This window comes from Leptosomus discolor, chromosome 1 (genome assembly GCF_034619465.1).
Source record: "Leptosomus discolor isolate bLepDis1 chromosome 1, bLepDis1.hap2, whole genome shotgun sequence".
NCBI lineage: Eukaryota > Metazoa > Chordata > Aves > Leptosomiformes > Leptosomidae > Leptosomus > Leptosomus discolor.
In genome coordinates this window covers 132,379,170-132,396,294 of record NC_141391.1, presented here as the reverse complement: position 1 = coordinate 132,396,294, position 17,125 = coordinate 132,379,170, and the positions used below count along the sequence as shown (strand labels likewise).

The 17,125-nt window shown below is 45.5% G+C and overlaps 1 protein-coding gene across 1 annotated transcript; it reads left to right on the top strand.

Annotated features, from left to right (window-relative positions):
- Positions 1–1,066: 1,066 nt before the first annotated feature.
- Positions 1,067–16,622, top strand: ING4 (inhibitor of growth family member 4). The gene is made up of 8 exons (XM_086478508.1): positions 1,067–1,124; positions 13,466–13,537; positions 13,725–13,891; positions 14,087–14,201; positions 14,524–14,632; positions 14,929–15,076; positions 15,481–15,542; positions 15,763–16,622. The coding sequence occupies exons 1-8, from the start codon at positions 1,088–1,090 to the stop codon at positions 15,800–15,802; spliced, it is 750 nt and encodes a 249-aa protein (XP_086334634.1). The 5' UTR covers positions 1,067–1,087; the 3' UTR covers positions 15,803–16,622.
- Positions 16,623–17,125: the final 503 nt, after the last annotated feature.

The window sequence follows — 17,125 nt, the reverse complement described above, 5'->3', positions numbered from 1 at the left end:
ATGTTAACACTTGCCAAAACAACCCAGTGCCTCCTAAACAGTATAGGATGCTAAATTTATGCTGACCTCTTGGCACAACAATCCTGAATATTATAGACCCTAAGGACCAAAAGAAGGTAATTTTGTCTGTTCCTTTCCAATCGCATGTATGACCTCACCCTGTTGACCCAGCACAATACCATACCATGTCACGTGCAATCACTAGCAAAGGACAGTCTGGACAAGGGCTCCTGAACTCTGTAGCAAGAGGATCTCTAACCTAGAAGTGACTCACTGTACGTGGGTCATGAAAAGTGGGTCTAGCAAAATGGAGAAAAAAAGACCGTAGTCCCACGTTTAACTTAATTTCATTGCTTTGTTGGTTTGTTAGGTATGCTAAGTTTGTACCACGATCATTTTCCAGGAAGGACAGTCTGTGTTTGTAATACAGCAGCAGCTACTTGTTGCTGGCAAATTATATGGTGAATGGAAAGATACAGTGCCATGACAAACTAACAGCACTTCCTCACCCAGATTATCCGGCGGGAGTGCCCAGCCAGGCTGCTGAAAATTATTTGAAGCCAAGAGAGACCTCCGGCGCCTCCAAAAGACGGAAGCCCGTTTCTTTTGGCGCGGAGATGAAGGCAGCAGGTATTTACCCTCCCGCGGCTCAGGGGAGTCGGATCCAAGCAGCCCTAGGCCTGCCTCCCCCTCCCGCTGCCGCTCCCCGAGCCTCCTCCGGGCAAACAGCAGCGGAGCCGCCCGGGTCGATCGCGCAGGGCACCCCCCCCCCCCCCCCCCGTCACCCCTGGCGGGGCCCTAGGGCGGAGGCTGCTGAGGAACCTCCGGCGGAGCCCTGAGGCGGCAGGCGGGCGGGAGACACCCGGCCGGGCGAAGAGGCGGCCCCAACTGCCAGCCCTCTCCGGGGACGGGGGCAGCGCGGGTTACGCCCCAGGCAGCCCCGCAGAGCCCAAAATGGCGGCAGGAGCGGGGCGGAAGCGGCCGGGCAGGCGGTCCCGAGCGGCTTCCGTAGCCCGGCAGCGCTGCTTCCGGGCGGGACGCCGGCGTCCGGCTCCCGCCGGAAGCGCCCGTGTGTGCGGGGCCCAAGATGGCGGCGGGGATGTACCTGGAGCACTACCTGGATAGTAAGAGCCGCCGGGGGCGGGGCCGAGGGCCGCGGCTGGGGCCGCCCTGTCGGGAGGCCGCGCGAGCACGGACGGACCGCGGCTCGGGGCGGGGCTCCGCGGGAGCCGAGCTCTGCCCGGGGGCTGACCGGTCCGCGGGGCGCCCGCGGCCTGCTCCGACCCTCTCGGGCGGCGGCCTTGCCCGGCTGTCCCCGGCCCGGCAGTGAGGGCCGTGCGGAGAGGCCCCGTCACCGCCAGCCGCCCGCTGCGTAGAGGTGTCTCGTATCCGCTTAGAAACGGCGGCAGCAGCTCCGGGGGCTCTTCTGGGGCGCCGGTATAGGCTCCGCCATGGGATAGGGCTCGGCTGGGGCTCCTGCGGCAGCCCGGCCCCGCTGCGGTCCTTGAGCGCGGCGCGCAGACACCGGCGGCGAGCGCTCGGCTTGTGTCTGGAGGAAGGAGCCCGGGGAGCTGCTCCAGCTGCCTTTCGAGAGCGGCAGCTTGGCTGTCGGTGGCTTTCCCGGAATAAGCTGCAGGGCTGGCGAAATCAAACCGAAGATATTTTTTTGTGTGTCTGTAGGGAGGTAGTTTCGATAGCTTCCTTTGCTGTCGTTTTACAAATGCAGCCCTGTTTTGCTGGTCGAAGAAGAACTCTGTAAATACTCATGGAGTGCGTAACGTTATCAGAGTCCTCCTATGATATCATCCTGCCCGAAGGTGCTTGTAACTTCGTCTAACTCTGCCCTTTGGGGGATAAGACTTTCAATGAATGGTTTACTCCTGCGTTCTTAAAATAGTCAAGTAGACTAATCAGAGGAGGTTTTTTTGAAGGAATGTAATAATGACATAAGACTTGGCAACCTGCTTTTTGATGAATGCTCTTTTCGTGATTTCTTTCTGATCTGGTGTCAGCATTAGAAACGGGGGAGCATGTTGATGAGGTGGTGTGTTTAAACCATCGAAGTTCTGCTAAAGTTCAGAAATTACTTCGCTATACCTGGCCAAGTTAAGTCTCTTGCTATCTGTTCGCATATGCTGGGGAACATGGGAGTTTGGTTCTTCAGAAATTTTGCTACGCTAGGTTTCCTCCAGCACAGAGCTGATACAGTGTTGGTATGGAGACAAAGGGTTTCATTTCTTCTGCAGTGCTCCTTTTGTCAGTAGGAAAGGAGACCTCTTGTGAGTTAAATTAAGAAAATCCAAGAATCATAATAAATTTCAGTGAAAGCTGAAAAGAAGGTGGAAGTTAACAGGCAAGGATCTAGGAGCTGTGAGGAAAGAGGATGCAAAAGCCAGGAAGAAGAGTTGGATGAGGAGGCAGATTGTTAGAGAGGAGCAAGGATTGCTGAGCAAAGATGTATGTCCTTCTGCTCTTCTCATTCCACTGGGAAGACTGCAATTGACTGAGGCTCCTCAGCAAAGATGGCCAGGAGTTGGGAGGATGTGGGCTAGACAAGAGGAGAAAGAAGCAGATGGACAAGGAGTAATCATGTGGGGAGGATGCAGGATTTTCCTACTGGGAGAGCACAAGTGTATTTTGAGTAAGAGCTGCAGTGAGAAGATAGAGGAAGGAAAGTCTGGGATTTGCAGATGGTAGGCAGAGATGAGAAGGATGCAGCACTGAGTGTGGAGAGGTATGGTAGATACCAAGCTGGAGAGAAAGGAAGCTGTAGATGATCTTCATGGCCAGAGAGTCAAACACTTCTGGATCTTGTTGTCACTGTCAGCTAAAATCGATGAACTCCCTGGAAGCTCCTCAGTTCCCCTCTAGTAGAAGCATGCTGAGAAACTTACAGACGCTTTATTTTCTCTCTCAGCTGAGATGCGTGGTCCTGCAATTGAATTAGAGATTCTCATCCTGTTGAAGGTGGATATTAATACGATGGTGTAGACTGTCTGGTTAAAAAAAAAAAAAAAAAAAAGTAACGCGCGTAATCTAAAAGTACTTTAAAAAAATCTGGCTACAAAGATGTTAGGAAGAACAAAGCAATCTTCGCTGGGTTGGTTTAGCCTTTTTTACATGCTCTTAGAGCTCTTAAGGCCTTTTGCAATTTTGTTTGGTGTCCTGTATAGTGTATGCAACATGACTTCCCTTTGTTAGCTAATTGTGAGGCAGTTGCTGTGCTTAACCTAGAGTTTCCTTCAGAATAGCACATCATATGGACTGTAATACTTGCAGTCAAAGACCATCCATCACAGTCTTCAGTAAGTAAGTTCGCTGATAGGCTTTCCTGTCATGGTTTTATGACTTTTGTCTGTAGTTAATTTTCACAGTTCCAGTATTTAGTCATCACACCTATAACGCCTTTGACCTGTCATGTTGAAGTGTCCCCTTATTAAAAGTTTCTTCCCTGTGTAGATTGTGATTGATTAAATCTTAACCTTCTTTCTGATGACTTAGCAGAAAAAAAAAAAATGCCAGCGGTAACATAATTTTTCGATTTTCTAATTATGCATATTGTTTTTCTCCAAGACTGCTCTAGTCTTTTGACATCCTACTTGAAGTTCTGACTCTCTGAAAATGTATGCAGTCCTTCAGTAACCACTCTTCTTCATGGTACTAACTAAAGAAGTCGGGTTTTCATTCTTCTGTTGGGTACGCCGTTATCCCTGTTTGCCATTGCATTTCAGCTGGTAGCTCATATTCAGGTAACTGTCTACCAGGATATTGATATGATACAGTCTTTCTGTTTCTTAGAAATACAGTGCAGCATCCTTTATCCATCACTTATATTGCTTGTTCCTAGGTGTATTACCCTCCATAAGACTTGATGGAAAGTATCTGTGTACAGTTGGGTTGTCTCTTGTGGTCCCGGTGGTCTGCTCCTTCCTTCCATTCTCATTCTTCCAGTCTGCATCTCACTTCCAAGTGATGAACTTTTCTTTTGTTGGATCAAGAACTGCTTCTGTGTGGTTTGCATGAGGGCTACAGCCACTGCTGATAGTTCTCTATAATGCATTCTAAAACCTTATGTATCCATTTAAAGTACATTTAATATATCTTATGTTTGTTTTTTTTCTTATTCTAGCTTGTTAACAAGATACTTTCTGATACTGCATCAAGTATTTAATGCAAGTTGTAGTTTAATCACTTCAAAAATTTATTTTCACTAATGAAATGTGTACTCTTACCAAAAAAAGGTCCAGCCAGGCAAGTTTAGCTCTTAATCTGTATTTTCACCCTAATACAATTCTTTGAGATGGTCTCAGATCAGCTACTCAATTTCTTTTCATGCCTGCCTGACAGCATTCAGTTTCCCCCTTGCTCCTTTCCCTTTTCTTTTTTTCCATTTTGTACATTATTTCAGTATTTTAAAAACATTCAGTTCAGTTTTAAAGTTCACTAATATTCCAAAACTCCCTGAAAATTGATGCAAACGAATGGTGCAGAACCTTTGGTCAGCTCTTCTAAAAACGTCAAAGATTTACATTTACTTCTTGGGATTGACATCTTGTTAGTATTTATAGTGCTAATGCAGACACAGTTTTCAGTTGGATTTTTTGTTTCCTCCCACAGAGATTCTCTTTCATATGGTTTACTCGCTGGATCTGCTCAGTGAATGAATGAGGAGTGTGTGATGAAAGAGGGCAGTTTTTTGTAGGACCTCTTCACATCCTTGAACAAAGGAAGGTGTATAATCAATTAAGTGAAGATTGTAGGAAGAAAAAAGGTGGCCTCAAGTTTGAGGCTGTTGCATACCACTCTGACAAAGTGAGTTTGGTGGTTTTGTTTATTTTGGGGGTCACACTTTTTACAGGTTCTCCTTACATGGATTGTACATGCAAATCATGAGTGAAAACTTGTAGTCAAAGGAGCAGATGTGCAGAATGCTCCTAGCTGCAAGTGAAGCCTGCTTTGAACAGATAATTCTGAAAAGTGAGGCTATGCAGCATTTTTAGACATTTCAAGAGGTGCGTTTGTAATTAGCTGGCCTTCTTGGCTTTAATCTCCCAGACCTTCATTTTATTGGTAAGGGAGGTAAGCTACTCCACAGCATCGCTGTGAGAAAGCGTTCTAATGTCACAATAATGAACACCGTGAAAAGCTGATTACCAAGTCAGTTTTCAGAATGAGTTTTGGGTCGTGTATGTGTGAGACTGTATTGGGCAAGGAGAATGCAATAAAATTTGAATTTTGAATTGACACTGCTCAGTCATTGGGAATGAGAAATACCTTGTATGAAAATCTCATGCCGTTAGGTAGTTAAAAACTATATGTTAAAATCCACGGGTGGTCTGACGGTTACACATTCAGCCTCAGTTGTTTCAGTTCTTACATTTCGAGTCCTCTACTTTGGACATTTAAAGTTCTTTTCCAGGAGACTTTTTTTGGAATAGCCAAGTTAACAACAGTTCTTTTTTCTTTTAGTAAAAGGTGTCAGGCAGCTTCTTAGATCTGATATTTCAGTAGCTCTCAAGTCCTTGCTGTAGTTTGAAACTGGGTTTAGACCTAGGATTAGACATGCCTTTGCTCTTAAGCTGTTAATTGCAAAGCGTATCTGTCTGAAATGCGTTGTGCTCCTAGCAGATGTTTTTGTAGCAAAGTACATGCATTCCTTCCGCACTGAACATCCTGACAGAGGAGCTCCGTATCTTGTCTGCTCTAATCACCTTCCTTCCTTCATCCTACTGAAGCTGCCCCTTCAATGACTGTGCTGAGCCAAAGGATTCGGGGAAGGGGAAGAGGGGGAATGTTTCTTCTTCCAGTTCTCTTCTTTCTGAGTGTTTTTCTTTGAGCATGGCTCTTTCCTCAGTACTCTGCAGTGGCTGAAGTTAAGCATGAAAAGATTTCCATCTCTTCAAATACTGTCCTGCTTCTGGTCTCTAAACCATTTTATGCCTACTTCTGAGGGCAGAAGGCAAGGTACTCAAGTGCTTTCCTTCATGCCAAGAAAGCAGTGCAGCTTTAATAGGGGAAAGACTGTGGGTGCGAAGGAGTTAGAGATGTAGAAAGAAGAATAATAAGGAGGAAGAAAACATTGTGTGTTGTGATGAGAAGATTGAATTTGCATAAAGACTCATTAGAGGAGTTTGCGCTTGCTCAAAGTTGAGGTACTGTGCTCGGCTCAGTATTTGCTCTTATATTGGGTTAGAAATACTGTAGTGGAGGCTTTGAGGGGGAGAAAGGAAGGGTGACTAATACAGATTTTCTGGAAGATGAGATGCAAACACTAAGTTTTCTTCATGTTTGGAATTTTCGAGAGGATTGCAGAGCTTCTTTGTAGTAGGCATTGTTGAAGTACACATATTCAGAAAGCAGTCCCAAATAGTTTTTTATAAGTCTCTGTTTATGTGTGAATGTGCCATGAGTGCAGGGATTGGCTTTATAGTAGAGGGAACTGCTGTGCAATCATATGTATTTTCCACCATGAGTACTTCCCTGTTTACCTACCTAGTGGGTATCAGAATAAAGTCAGTATACTTGGTGACAACACACAAATTTATCTTTTGTGGCAACAGAACCAAGGCATGTACCTCTACTCAACTGTCTGGTGCCTGAATTTTGTTATGAAACGGCCTTGGTGCTCAGCTGTCTATGCTCTGCTGCTAAGGACATGTCTGCCCAGTTGCTCAGATGGCTGAGGTGAATGGAGGGGTCGTGTTTGTGGGTGTGCTTCCTGAAGCAATCAAACAGCACCTTCTCTGCTGGTTCCAGCTATTGCTGTCAACCATGCATGTTCCTGCCTGGACTGATATGAGGCTGTTGCTTTATTTGCCTTGCTGAATGGTGAATATACATTGTCGCAGTTGGGAAGTGTGTGCCAGACTGGAAGGAAGTTCAGATTTCCCTATGGTTGAACTAGTTTATTAGTGAATAAATATTGTCAGCATAAAACATTGGTAAGGAATAGTAACAAAAAATAATAAAAAGTGTTTCCATCTTCCCTCACCCCAAACTTCCGGGGAACTAGATTCTACCAACATTTGGTCTAAATTAGACCTAAATGCCTGGAAGAGTCATCAGCAGAGGGCTAGTAACCTCTGTGAGCTTGAGAGGTAGAAGGATGTCACTGGCCTGTCTACTCAGATGGCTGCTTGATGTTTATTCCATTGTCTTGGAGGCCACCACCAGGAGCAGGCACTAAGGCATATCTGCCTCACTGAAGAGGACAATGGAGGCAACAGACTTAGATGAGGAGTCCGCAGCTGGTAAGTTAATATGCTACTGGGTAGTTATTTTCCTTTGGATATTTCCCCTTTTTTATACTGATCAGGGGGTCATCAAGTTTACTTTGCTCCTTCTGTTTGCGTATGTCAATAGGCACATACGGTTGCACCAGTTCAGGGCTTGTCAATACTAGCAAACTTATGACAGCGTAAGCACAGAGCAACAGAAGCCACATACCCCCTGTTGAAGTCGTCTTTGTTCTCCTGCAACTGACATGGGAATGTCCTTTCATTCCTTGATAGCATGAGCTAACCCAGTAAAATAGGTTTATTCTTTCAGGATAGCTACATCTTTCTGGAATTTCCTCTATAGCTTCATCAAATGAGGGTGCGGTGTGTATTGTCGTCTTAATACTCTTAGACAGCGTGGGGGTGACATCAGAACTTGCTGTAGGCTAGCCTTTGGTTCCTTCCCAGTCCTGGCTGCATTCCAAATTCCCCCATAGTTCTTTTATCTCTCACTTTACCTGCCTTCATTACTCTTAGCCCCTCCCCAATGTAGCATGCAGCCATACCCTCCTGTTCTTGCCTCTAAAGTTTCTCACGTCATACTTCAGATACGTAAATCTCTTAATAAATTGTTTCTATATTCAACACCATTTTAGTGTAGTGAAAGATGCCTTTCACCTTACTGAGGCTTTGGATTAGTTGCATCTGTGATGCAGCACATATGATCTATGGAAAATTACAAAAGATCTCATGCAGGGGAGAGAATTTGGTGATTCATAGGCATCATTTGTTTCTGTGTGAAAGCTACTGGCACAGCCCACACTAAGTGAATACATTATTGTTAATGCCCAGTTCATTTAGAATTGATTTTGTTGTTGACTTGCATTTTTATCAGAGCTGATAGAAGATGGCTTTACGGACTGCGTTTTCTCTGCATTTCTTCACTTGCCCAACAGCAAATCTGATATGACCATTTTGGCAAACAGCCCTGTGATCTCTTTGGTGGAGGTCCCTGCCTTCGGGGATCTGCACAGGCTGGAAACGCCTGGAGTGATGCAAGTCTCATTTGACATGTCAGTCTTCCAGGTCCTCCAAGCTTCTGAAATCAAAGTGGATCTTTCACACAGCAATAAGGATCTGTTTTCTGAGACTTAACAACATTGCCTACTATCTTGGCTGTGGATGCTGTAGCATTGAACTAATGGAATAAGAAAAAGACAAAAGGGCCCCTCCCTCCCTGAGAAAACAGTCCACTCTTGGGAGCTTCTGTGGCTGTTACATTAACAGTTTTTGCTGGCTGATATCTGTTTCTTTGGACAGTGCCTGAAGTGGATGTGCCTGAGTGGACTAGTGTGCAGTGCACTATGCCAGAGCTTGGGCTATGTGACATGGCCACAGAATTCCTGGGTACCTGTGGCTAAGTCAGTCTGCGATGCACTCGAGTACCCCATTTGTAAAAATGCAGGTGGTATTATCCCTTATAGAGCTGTTCTGAGGATAATGTTATGGGTTAGGATGTGTATATTGCAGTGGGTCTGAGCCATATATGAATAGAGAGAAAGGTATACGTTATGCTCATACACCAATTCCAATAAACTGCGTAGGAAGATAACTAATCAGCTGAGAACACGGGACAGAGTAGAAGCAGCGGTTTAAAAGGGTTGAACCCTCTAAAAGGAGGGATGGAGGGATATAAAAGACATCCTTCCCCCTAACGAGGAAGCAAGGAAGCTCCTGAAGATTTGCTGTAAGCCAGTTGTCCTGCAGTGTACTTCAAATGCTACAAAATTATGAGAATCATGGAGTACCGAAAAGTCCTATATACTTCCCCCACAACATCCTGGCCAATTTCCTATCTCAGACAGCAAAGAACTTACCTGTCATTGTAGCAGCCCCTGGCACAAGCAGGATTTTTTAAATTACCTTCAGCAATGTGGTGGTTAAAATGTTCGCTGAAATTTGTACTGTTCAATAAAGCAACCGTGGTTATGTTTCAAAATGTATTTTCACTTTTTTTAATAAATTTAAACATGTGTCTGAACATGATGGGTGAACAGATGGCTCAGGAAAGGCACCGTATATTTATGTAGTGCTTGGTGCAGTGGATCTTCGTGTGGGAATTTGGACGTTGTAACGGTACAAACCCATTGTTTGGCATAGTTAAAAGATGTGATACAGAGGACTGAAGCATAGTGGAAGTTACCAGGTCGTGTCGGCTTGATCTCTGTGTATGTCAGAGTTAACACTGGACTTAAGTAGCTGGAGTGTAAATATCGCCTACGCTTGATACCCCACATGTGTTTCTGAGAAGAAATAAATAAATAATAACTGGAGGGGAAGGAGGGTGTTGACGGGTTCTGACTTTTGGAGGGCGGGAGTGTGTGGTTCTTACGGGACAAGACGGCGCAGTTATGGATGCCTGCAGAGGAATTAATGGGGGCAGGAATGACAAGGGAAGAGGAGAATAAAAAAAAAATTAATGAAGAATGGGAGTAGCAAAGGGATAAGAATTGAGGAAAGGAAAGACAAAGGAAGGTAGAGAGACTTTTAACTTGTGGTAGGAAATGAAAACAAGGTAAGAAAAGGAAGAGGTGGGAAAAACTCAGTGGGAGACCTGCACCAATGATTTTCAGAGTAATCATACCGTGACAGGAATGAGCGGGGTGCCGTGGGGCTGCACGTCGCTCTCTGTGGATCTGTGCAGATGGACACAGTTGCGTTAATGCCAGCCCACGCTTTGGGCCAAGCTGCTGGCCTTGCTGGCACCTTCACCGCACGTCTTCACCATCCTCCTCTTCCTCTCTTGCTGCTATGCCATTTGTGTTGAAAGAGGACCTCGCTTCTCTTTATTTTTGTGTCAGATTGTTGCTTATCTGGGGCAGTCACTGCCCTTCACTGCCCTCTTCTCTACTGATCAAGGATGCCTGTAGTGGTTTTTTCTTTACTATGATCCATTTCGGAACGTGAGAATTATTTGGGTATTTTACAATAGATAGTGTTTAGCTATGAAAAGTTTAGGTGCATCTTGCAATAAAAAGAAAGCAAAATAATTGTAAAGGAAAAAGGAGGAAATAAAAATTACATACATAACATAAATGTTTTTAGAAAGAGGGAAAGTGTGTTGCAATAGTAGGAATGAATCTTAGATTTTATTTTTTTTTAATGGGATTGTTAGGGTGGTGATGTCTGATAGCCAGCACGGCACGGGTCAAGCAGTTTCAGCAAGTGTTCTGACAACTGTGATAAATTCTGTGATGCAGGGCATTGCTTTTTTTTTTTTTTTTTTTTTCTTAAGGGTAGATGAGAGCTTTTGAATTAAGCTGCAGAGAGTAGATAACTTCCTCATAGTTAAACTATATACCATACAAATAGTTTGTTGCTCAGTTACAACTTGATTGCTGCAGCTTTATCTTGTTATTCTTTTTGTTCTTGCCAAGCTCTCTCTGGATCATAGTTTGTAATGGTGTACTCCGCTTCCTTCCACTTCCAGTAGAATAGATAAAGCATCTTTATAACAGTTCTGATTATAAAGTCACTGTACTGTCACTTGTTTCATTTTTCTCCTGATTTATTGATGAAGCGATTACAGAACATGGGTCCAATAATACATTTGCAGAGTGAAACATTTGGCTGGGGTTTTAGGAAATCATTTTGCTGGCTTTAGCAGGGAAGGAATTCAAATGGCAGGGGTTTGTCTCGTCAGTCCCCATGGAAACCTGCCCAGCTAATGAGCCTCTGGAAATTCATTGCTCCTGTGTGCTTGACTGGTAAACGATCTGCCAACGGTGCCTATGCTGAGCATCTGCTAGGCCAGAGCCAGAGCTGGGTCACGCCCCTCTCTGCACTGCCGAGGGTGGCCAGGAGCAGAGAGCTCTGCCCGTGTGGAGGCAGGTAACAAGGCAGGGGAGCACTGGGCCTGGCTGAGGGGCTGGCAGTGAGTGGGGGAGGCGCTGGGAAAAGAGGGTCTCTGGAGGATAGATGGCACGGGCTGGAAAGGTGAGATCAAGCACGTAGAGGTAAAGGGAAGACGGAGGCTTTCCAGACAAGGGCACGCACTGGCTTTAGTGGTGCTGGCAGACTTTTATGGTAACGGCTGTAAAAACTAGAGCACAGTCCCTTTCAGGTTCTGTAGCAGAAGCAAACTCCTGCCTGAGTTTCTCCTGCTGCGAGAACATCACTGTGAAACACGGCTGTAACCTCATGTGGGGTTGTTCTGCCCAGAGAGTAGCATCTGACTGATTTTTGTGCTAGCTCAGGTGCTCGCTCTATCTAAAGGTTTCTAGCCCTGCTGAGGGAAAACTGACTGTAGCCAGTGGAATTTGTGCTTTTAAAGACTTCCCATTTTAGAAGGAAAAAGAAATTACATTAATCTTTTTTAAAAACTGCAAAGTCGAGAATTGAGAAGTCACAATCTTCCGGGATTGATAAACTCGGTGTAAATTTGACACCCTGTGCGCAGTGCAAGAACAGATACCGTTTCCCTCTAGAGGATACCTGTCTTGTCTTCTGCAGGGGATGCTTTGGAGAGGGATCAAAAGCAGTGTGCTGCAGTATGACCCACGTTCCATTTGCTATATAAATGGAAAGGTTTGGAGTTGACGAGGCTGAGGGTTGCAGGAAGGAAAAAGGCATAGTTTTGAGATTCCCAAGCTGGATTTCATCCCTGCCATAAGTTCCCTTTGTAAGCAATGGTAATTTTCAGTATTGTCTCCCTGTTGTCTTCTGAGATGCTTTTTTGAGCCATAGGGATTGTAATCTGATAGTCGGCAGGTTGAGCCTTTTGTGTCATGCTGGACAAACGTGGAAGGAACAAGTTTAGGAATGTGCAGACAGCCTTAATTTTGCCACTTACTAATTTTTTTGAGAATTTGATTTTGCACTGTTAACTGTCCTTGAATGTGGGGGTGCGATGTGTACATGCTGTGTGATTCTGTATCTGGGTACTAAAGGACACCTACTGTCTGAGCGTTTCTCAGATATTTAAATTAGAAATGGCAACAGAAATCTGTTGAAGCAATAGCTTGATTCTGTATGTAACTTGCTATATTCTGTTTGTGCAAAAAAATAAGTTAAAGGAAGTGCTTCTGAGCACAGTGAGGCCCAAGATTGGTTTTACCTCTTATAGGAAGTAATTTTGTGGCCTGTGTATAGTACTTGTTAAAACCTGCCTCTTGCTTATAGACCTTCCGTGCCAGCTGATTGCTTTTCAGGGAAATGTCTCTGCAGTACAGACATGTGGCAGTGAAAACAGAGACTGCTGCCAGGGCTGATGTATTAGACAGTTTTGATGATGGGTACATACACCTTTATTTACACTCCCTATGTGTTGTAGAGTGGGTTCAGGAAGCAGACGTGCTTACATTCTGTTTCTGAAGAGTTGGTTTTTTTTTTTTTATTAGGTATAAAGGTGACAATAATCAAGCCTGGACTTCAGGTTAATGCAGTGACACTAGATCTCGGTTTGATTAGACAGACATGGAAAAATGAGAATTATTTTTAACAGCTTTGTCAGTGGAGGATCTGATGATGCCTAGGGGGGTGAGTAGCATAGTGCATTGAAAATTAATTGACTATGAACTTCACATCGCTCATTCAGACCCCTACGAACGTTTATTATTCACGATGTATTAGCATCATTCCAGGTGTTGGACAGACCACACTGGGATTACAGTGCAGAAGGCAGAACAAGGAACGCGTGACAGAGGGTTAAAACTGCTGTTCACTGCTCCCCATCCTGTCTGAGACTTGCTGTTTGGCTCTGCACAGTGTCTCCTGTCCCCTATACGTAAAATGGATGCACTGAAATGGACTCGCTTTTCAGTGAATTGGCATTTGATCAACTTTAATTTTTACATCCTTGTATAGAATAATTAAATGGCATTATTTACTAGCCGTTGTACTATTTTTTTGGTTACTGAATGGAGTTCTTGTATGGATACATTGTATTATAATGACTGACTTCATTACAAATTTTGGTTTTCTGCTTTCTTAACGTAGGCCCTTCTGCGTGGCATCAGTTTTCTCTTAACTAGTATGTATTACAGAGCTATGCTCCTGGATTAAATATATCGTGCTTTTACAGTCTGTCTCCTTTGGAGTTGACAACAAATGGAAGCATGCTAATGTGCACCAGGGAAGGGTGTTGAGAATTGCTGAAGTGGTGGATGTGTTATTATCAGTTAGCTTTGTTCCTGCCTTGGCATCGCGGACGGGAACCTGACTTCTCCGTATATTTCCTTTTCTTGCAGGTATTGAGAACCTGCCGTTTGAATTGCAGAGAAACTTCCAGCTCATGCGAGATCTGGATCAGAGGACAGAAGGTGAGGATTAGAGATGGTTTTGTTGACGATGCAGGAAGTGTGCATCTTTTCTTTCCTTTGCCTTTATCATGGGGATCTCAGGGCAGGGAGGAGGCCTACAGCTGCTCTGATCCTTCAGTCTCTCTTAATGGAGGACGGTGTAGTGTATGTATGTGGGTTTATGTATTTAATGGTAAACTTGTTTCAGACCTCAAGTCAGAGATTGATAAGTTGGCCACGGAGTATATCAGCAATGCACGGACTTTGTCTTCAGAGGAAAAACTGGGGCTTCTCAAGCAAATCCAGGAGGCCTATGGGAAATGCAAGGAGTTTGGAGACGACAAGGTTCAGCTGGCTATGCAGACCTACGAGATGGTATGAAGGGAAGTGTCTAGTGCTTATCGTGTGAAAGGCTATATGAAAGCCCCCAATCTTGGAAGGCCCTGATCTCTCTTTTTGGGCCCTACCCAACTCTTGCTTCTCAGCTCTTGGTGCCAGCCCTGTGCCATCTCCTCTTTGCCCTCTTGGGCCCTGTTCTGTGGTAACTCCTGGTCGCTGTTGTCTTTGCAGGTTGATAAGCACATCCGGCGGCTGGACACAGACCTCGCTCGCTTTGAAGCAGACCTGAAGGAGAAGCAGATAGAGTCGAGTGACTATGACAGTTCTTCCAGCAAGGGCAAGAAGAGTGAGTACCACCACTGGGCTGCAGATTGATACAGGAGGCAGCCAAGTGACTATGGAAGTGGTGGGGATGAAGGCAGGCACTGGAGTGGTACAGATCAAAGACTGTTACGCTGGAGTCTGAAGGACAGGTAAAAAGATGGTGACCTGGGCTCTTCTTGTGTGAGCATATTCAAGGCTGCTAGATAAAATTGAGATGGGGTGCATAGCCCAAAGCCGATATACACTCCAAAGTAGGAGTGTGTTTTAGTGCTGGAGAGGTTGTTACTATCAGGTGTCTATTTTGATGGGGTGGTAGATGCAACACCTTTTTCTCTTCTTACCAGAGGGCCGAGCCCAAAAAGAGAAGAAGGCTGCCCGTGCTCGCTCTAAAGGGAAGAATTCTGATGAGGAAGCACCAAAAACTGCCCAGAAGAAGCTGAAGCTTGTCCGCACGTAAGTGTTTAAAAAACTTGCGGGAATGAGGAGCAGCACTACAAGTCGGACCATGGGAGGCCTAGCCAGACTTCCCTGCAAAGGCTCTGATCCCCACCCAGACTACATGGTGTGTCCCCGGTCACTTTGTGGGAAGCAAGAGGAAGGACACCTCTTAATTCTTTCAGGGGAGTGTGGCATGAAGGGGAAAGCAGTGGAGTTGGGTGTATGTGCTTAAAAAAAGGGCATTGTGTTGGGAGACATGAGTAGACTCAAAGCCAGTTCTTTTGCTGACCTACTTTATTCCTGTCCTGCAGTAGCACAGAGTATGGGATGCCTTCAGTCACCTTTGGAAATGTGCACCCTTCGGATGTGTTGGATATGCCCGTGGACCCCAATGAGCCTACGTACTGCCTCTGCCACCAGGTCTCCTATGGGGAGATGATTGGCTGCGACAACCCGGATGTAAGAGCCTGCACTTGATGGAGATGGGGGAGAAGGGAGGGGAGAGTCTTGCATGAGAAGCCTTGTCCTGCTTGGGTGGGGCCTGATACAGCAGGCAGTGACAAGAAGAGGGCTTACCTCAGGTAGTTTGGAAGGGCGGAGAGCTGGCTTGCTAAGACCTGTTAAGTGCATCTTTCTCCAGGGTTTTCCTTAAAATGACAAGTTGTTTTCTTGCCCCCACAGTTAGCAAGGGAGGAGGGGAGTTCTCCTTGCTAACAATGTATAGATTGAGTGTGAGTCTTCGTTTCCTGATCGCTGCTAGGGCTTTAGGAGCTTGTGATCAACTGTTGGGAAGCTGTGGTAGCCCAGAAGCAACGATTTGAAAAGAAAGCTGCTCTTTAACTAACTGCTCTCCATCCCAACAGTGTTCCATTGAATGGTTTCATTTTGCCTGTGTGGGTCTGACAACAAAACCAAGAGGAAAATGGTGAGTGAACCAGCAACCTGGAGGGCAAATTGGTTCTTTGGAACGGGGAGGTCCTGGGTGGCAGAAGGGAGAGCACTGTATATGCACACTTAGAAGACCTCTTAAAAAGGAAAATTTGGATTAAGGCTTTGTCTGGTACCTTGGAAAAGGTCCTTTGGGACTGTATGTTCGAGGTTTCTATCATGCCTAAATGCTGGCTTTTTACTTCCCTTTCTACCAGGTTCTGCCCTCGCTGTTCCCAGGAGAGGAAGAAGAAGTAGAATCCCATGAGCCCTCAGTACTGCTGCAGGAGCTCTCTTCCCCCTGCCAGGGCCTCGTCCCAGCTCCCCCAGCCCTTGGGGCCTTGGTTGGGGGGAGTCTTGCCCTGTTTGTGGTTTGGGCCATCCCTGGAATGGTGTGTACCCTCATGGTGGTTCCTGTGTGTTCTGTATCCCTGGTCGCTTCCAAATCCATAAGGGGGGCCCTCTCTGTGTACTATTCCAAACAGGTCTCTGAACCTCAAAGGAAATGAGTGAGGGCACCAGGGTAGCCACCAGATTCCTAGGGATTCAGGTAGCCCCTGATTTTCCTTGGCTTTCCTTCAGCCTCCTCAGAGTTCATTGCCTACTCTCTGCTTAGAGAACAAGGCTATGGGATGGGGGAAGGAAAGGAGGTTTTTCAGCATTTTAGGTCTTTGATTTTCCTGGATCGTTTTCAGGAGAAAAGGAGTAACCAGGCCACTTCTTAATCTAGTGGGCTGGTTGGGAGACTGAAAACCTAATGTACTCCCTATCTTTAACCATTCCACTACTGGCATTGAGCAGCCTCTTTTGTTGGGGAGAGGAGGAGGGAGTGTTTAGAGCTAGCTTTGTCTCTCTTCATTCCTGGGGTAAACCTGCTGGTCTGGGAAGCACATTGTGTGAAGGAGGAAGAATTTCTGACCACATGGGGAGAAATGGCTTGATCTAGCCTTTCTTCCAGCTCCAAAATTCTGCCTTCCCTTTGTGCAGTGGTGCTTCTCCATTATGTTGATGATGGGAAGTTTGGGGATTCAGATCCCACTTGTGTAATATGGAATTAAATAAAGTTCGTTGAAACGAATACTGAGTTTGCCTTGCTGTCACCTCCGAAGTAAACTGCGGCAGTTGGTCTGTTTAGTTACTCTTTCCCTCTCAACTCTGCTTTTATTCTAAACGATGAATGTGGTACAGCTTTTTCATGTAACAATCCTGAGCGGTGCTAATAAGCGGCATTCTGCCTAAGTCAGGCTTGAAAATGTACCTAATACACTTGCTAAAGGTTACGAAGCTTTCTATGAAAAATATCTGCCCTTCAGTCATGCCCTCCCAAGAGGGTGGACATTTATTCACATTTTTGTTGGATGATTTGCTTCATCAGTTGTCCTCTCTCAAATGAGAAGAGGTGGAGGTTATAGAAGGCCAGCCCTCACTGTGGCTGTTGAGCAGCACAGCTGAGAAAATAAGCTGTTGGGACAAACTGTGTGCATCCAAGAACGTGGATGGCTTTTCCAGATATCCTGATCGCTTGCTCCCCAGTGAGTCACTGTCACCTTGGATCGCCAGCTGCTGTTACTAAGATAACGT

Excerpts from the sequence above, each read along its gene's own strand:
- ING4 (XM_086478508.1), top strand. The coding sequence starts at position 1,088 with ATGGCGGCGGGGATGTACCTGGAGCACTACCTGGATA. Across the intron at positions 1,125-13,465 it reads CCTGGAGCACTACCTGGATA|GTATTGAGAACCTGCCGTTT; the intron begins GTAAGAGCCGCC and ends CTTTTCTTGCAG. Across the intron at positions 13,538-13,724 it reads TCTGGATCAGAGGACAGAAG|ACCTCAAGTCAGAGATTGAT; the intron begins GTGAGGATTAGA and ends AACTTGTTTCAG.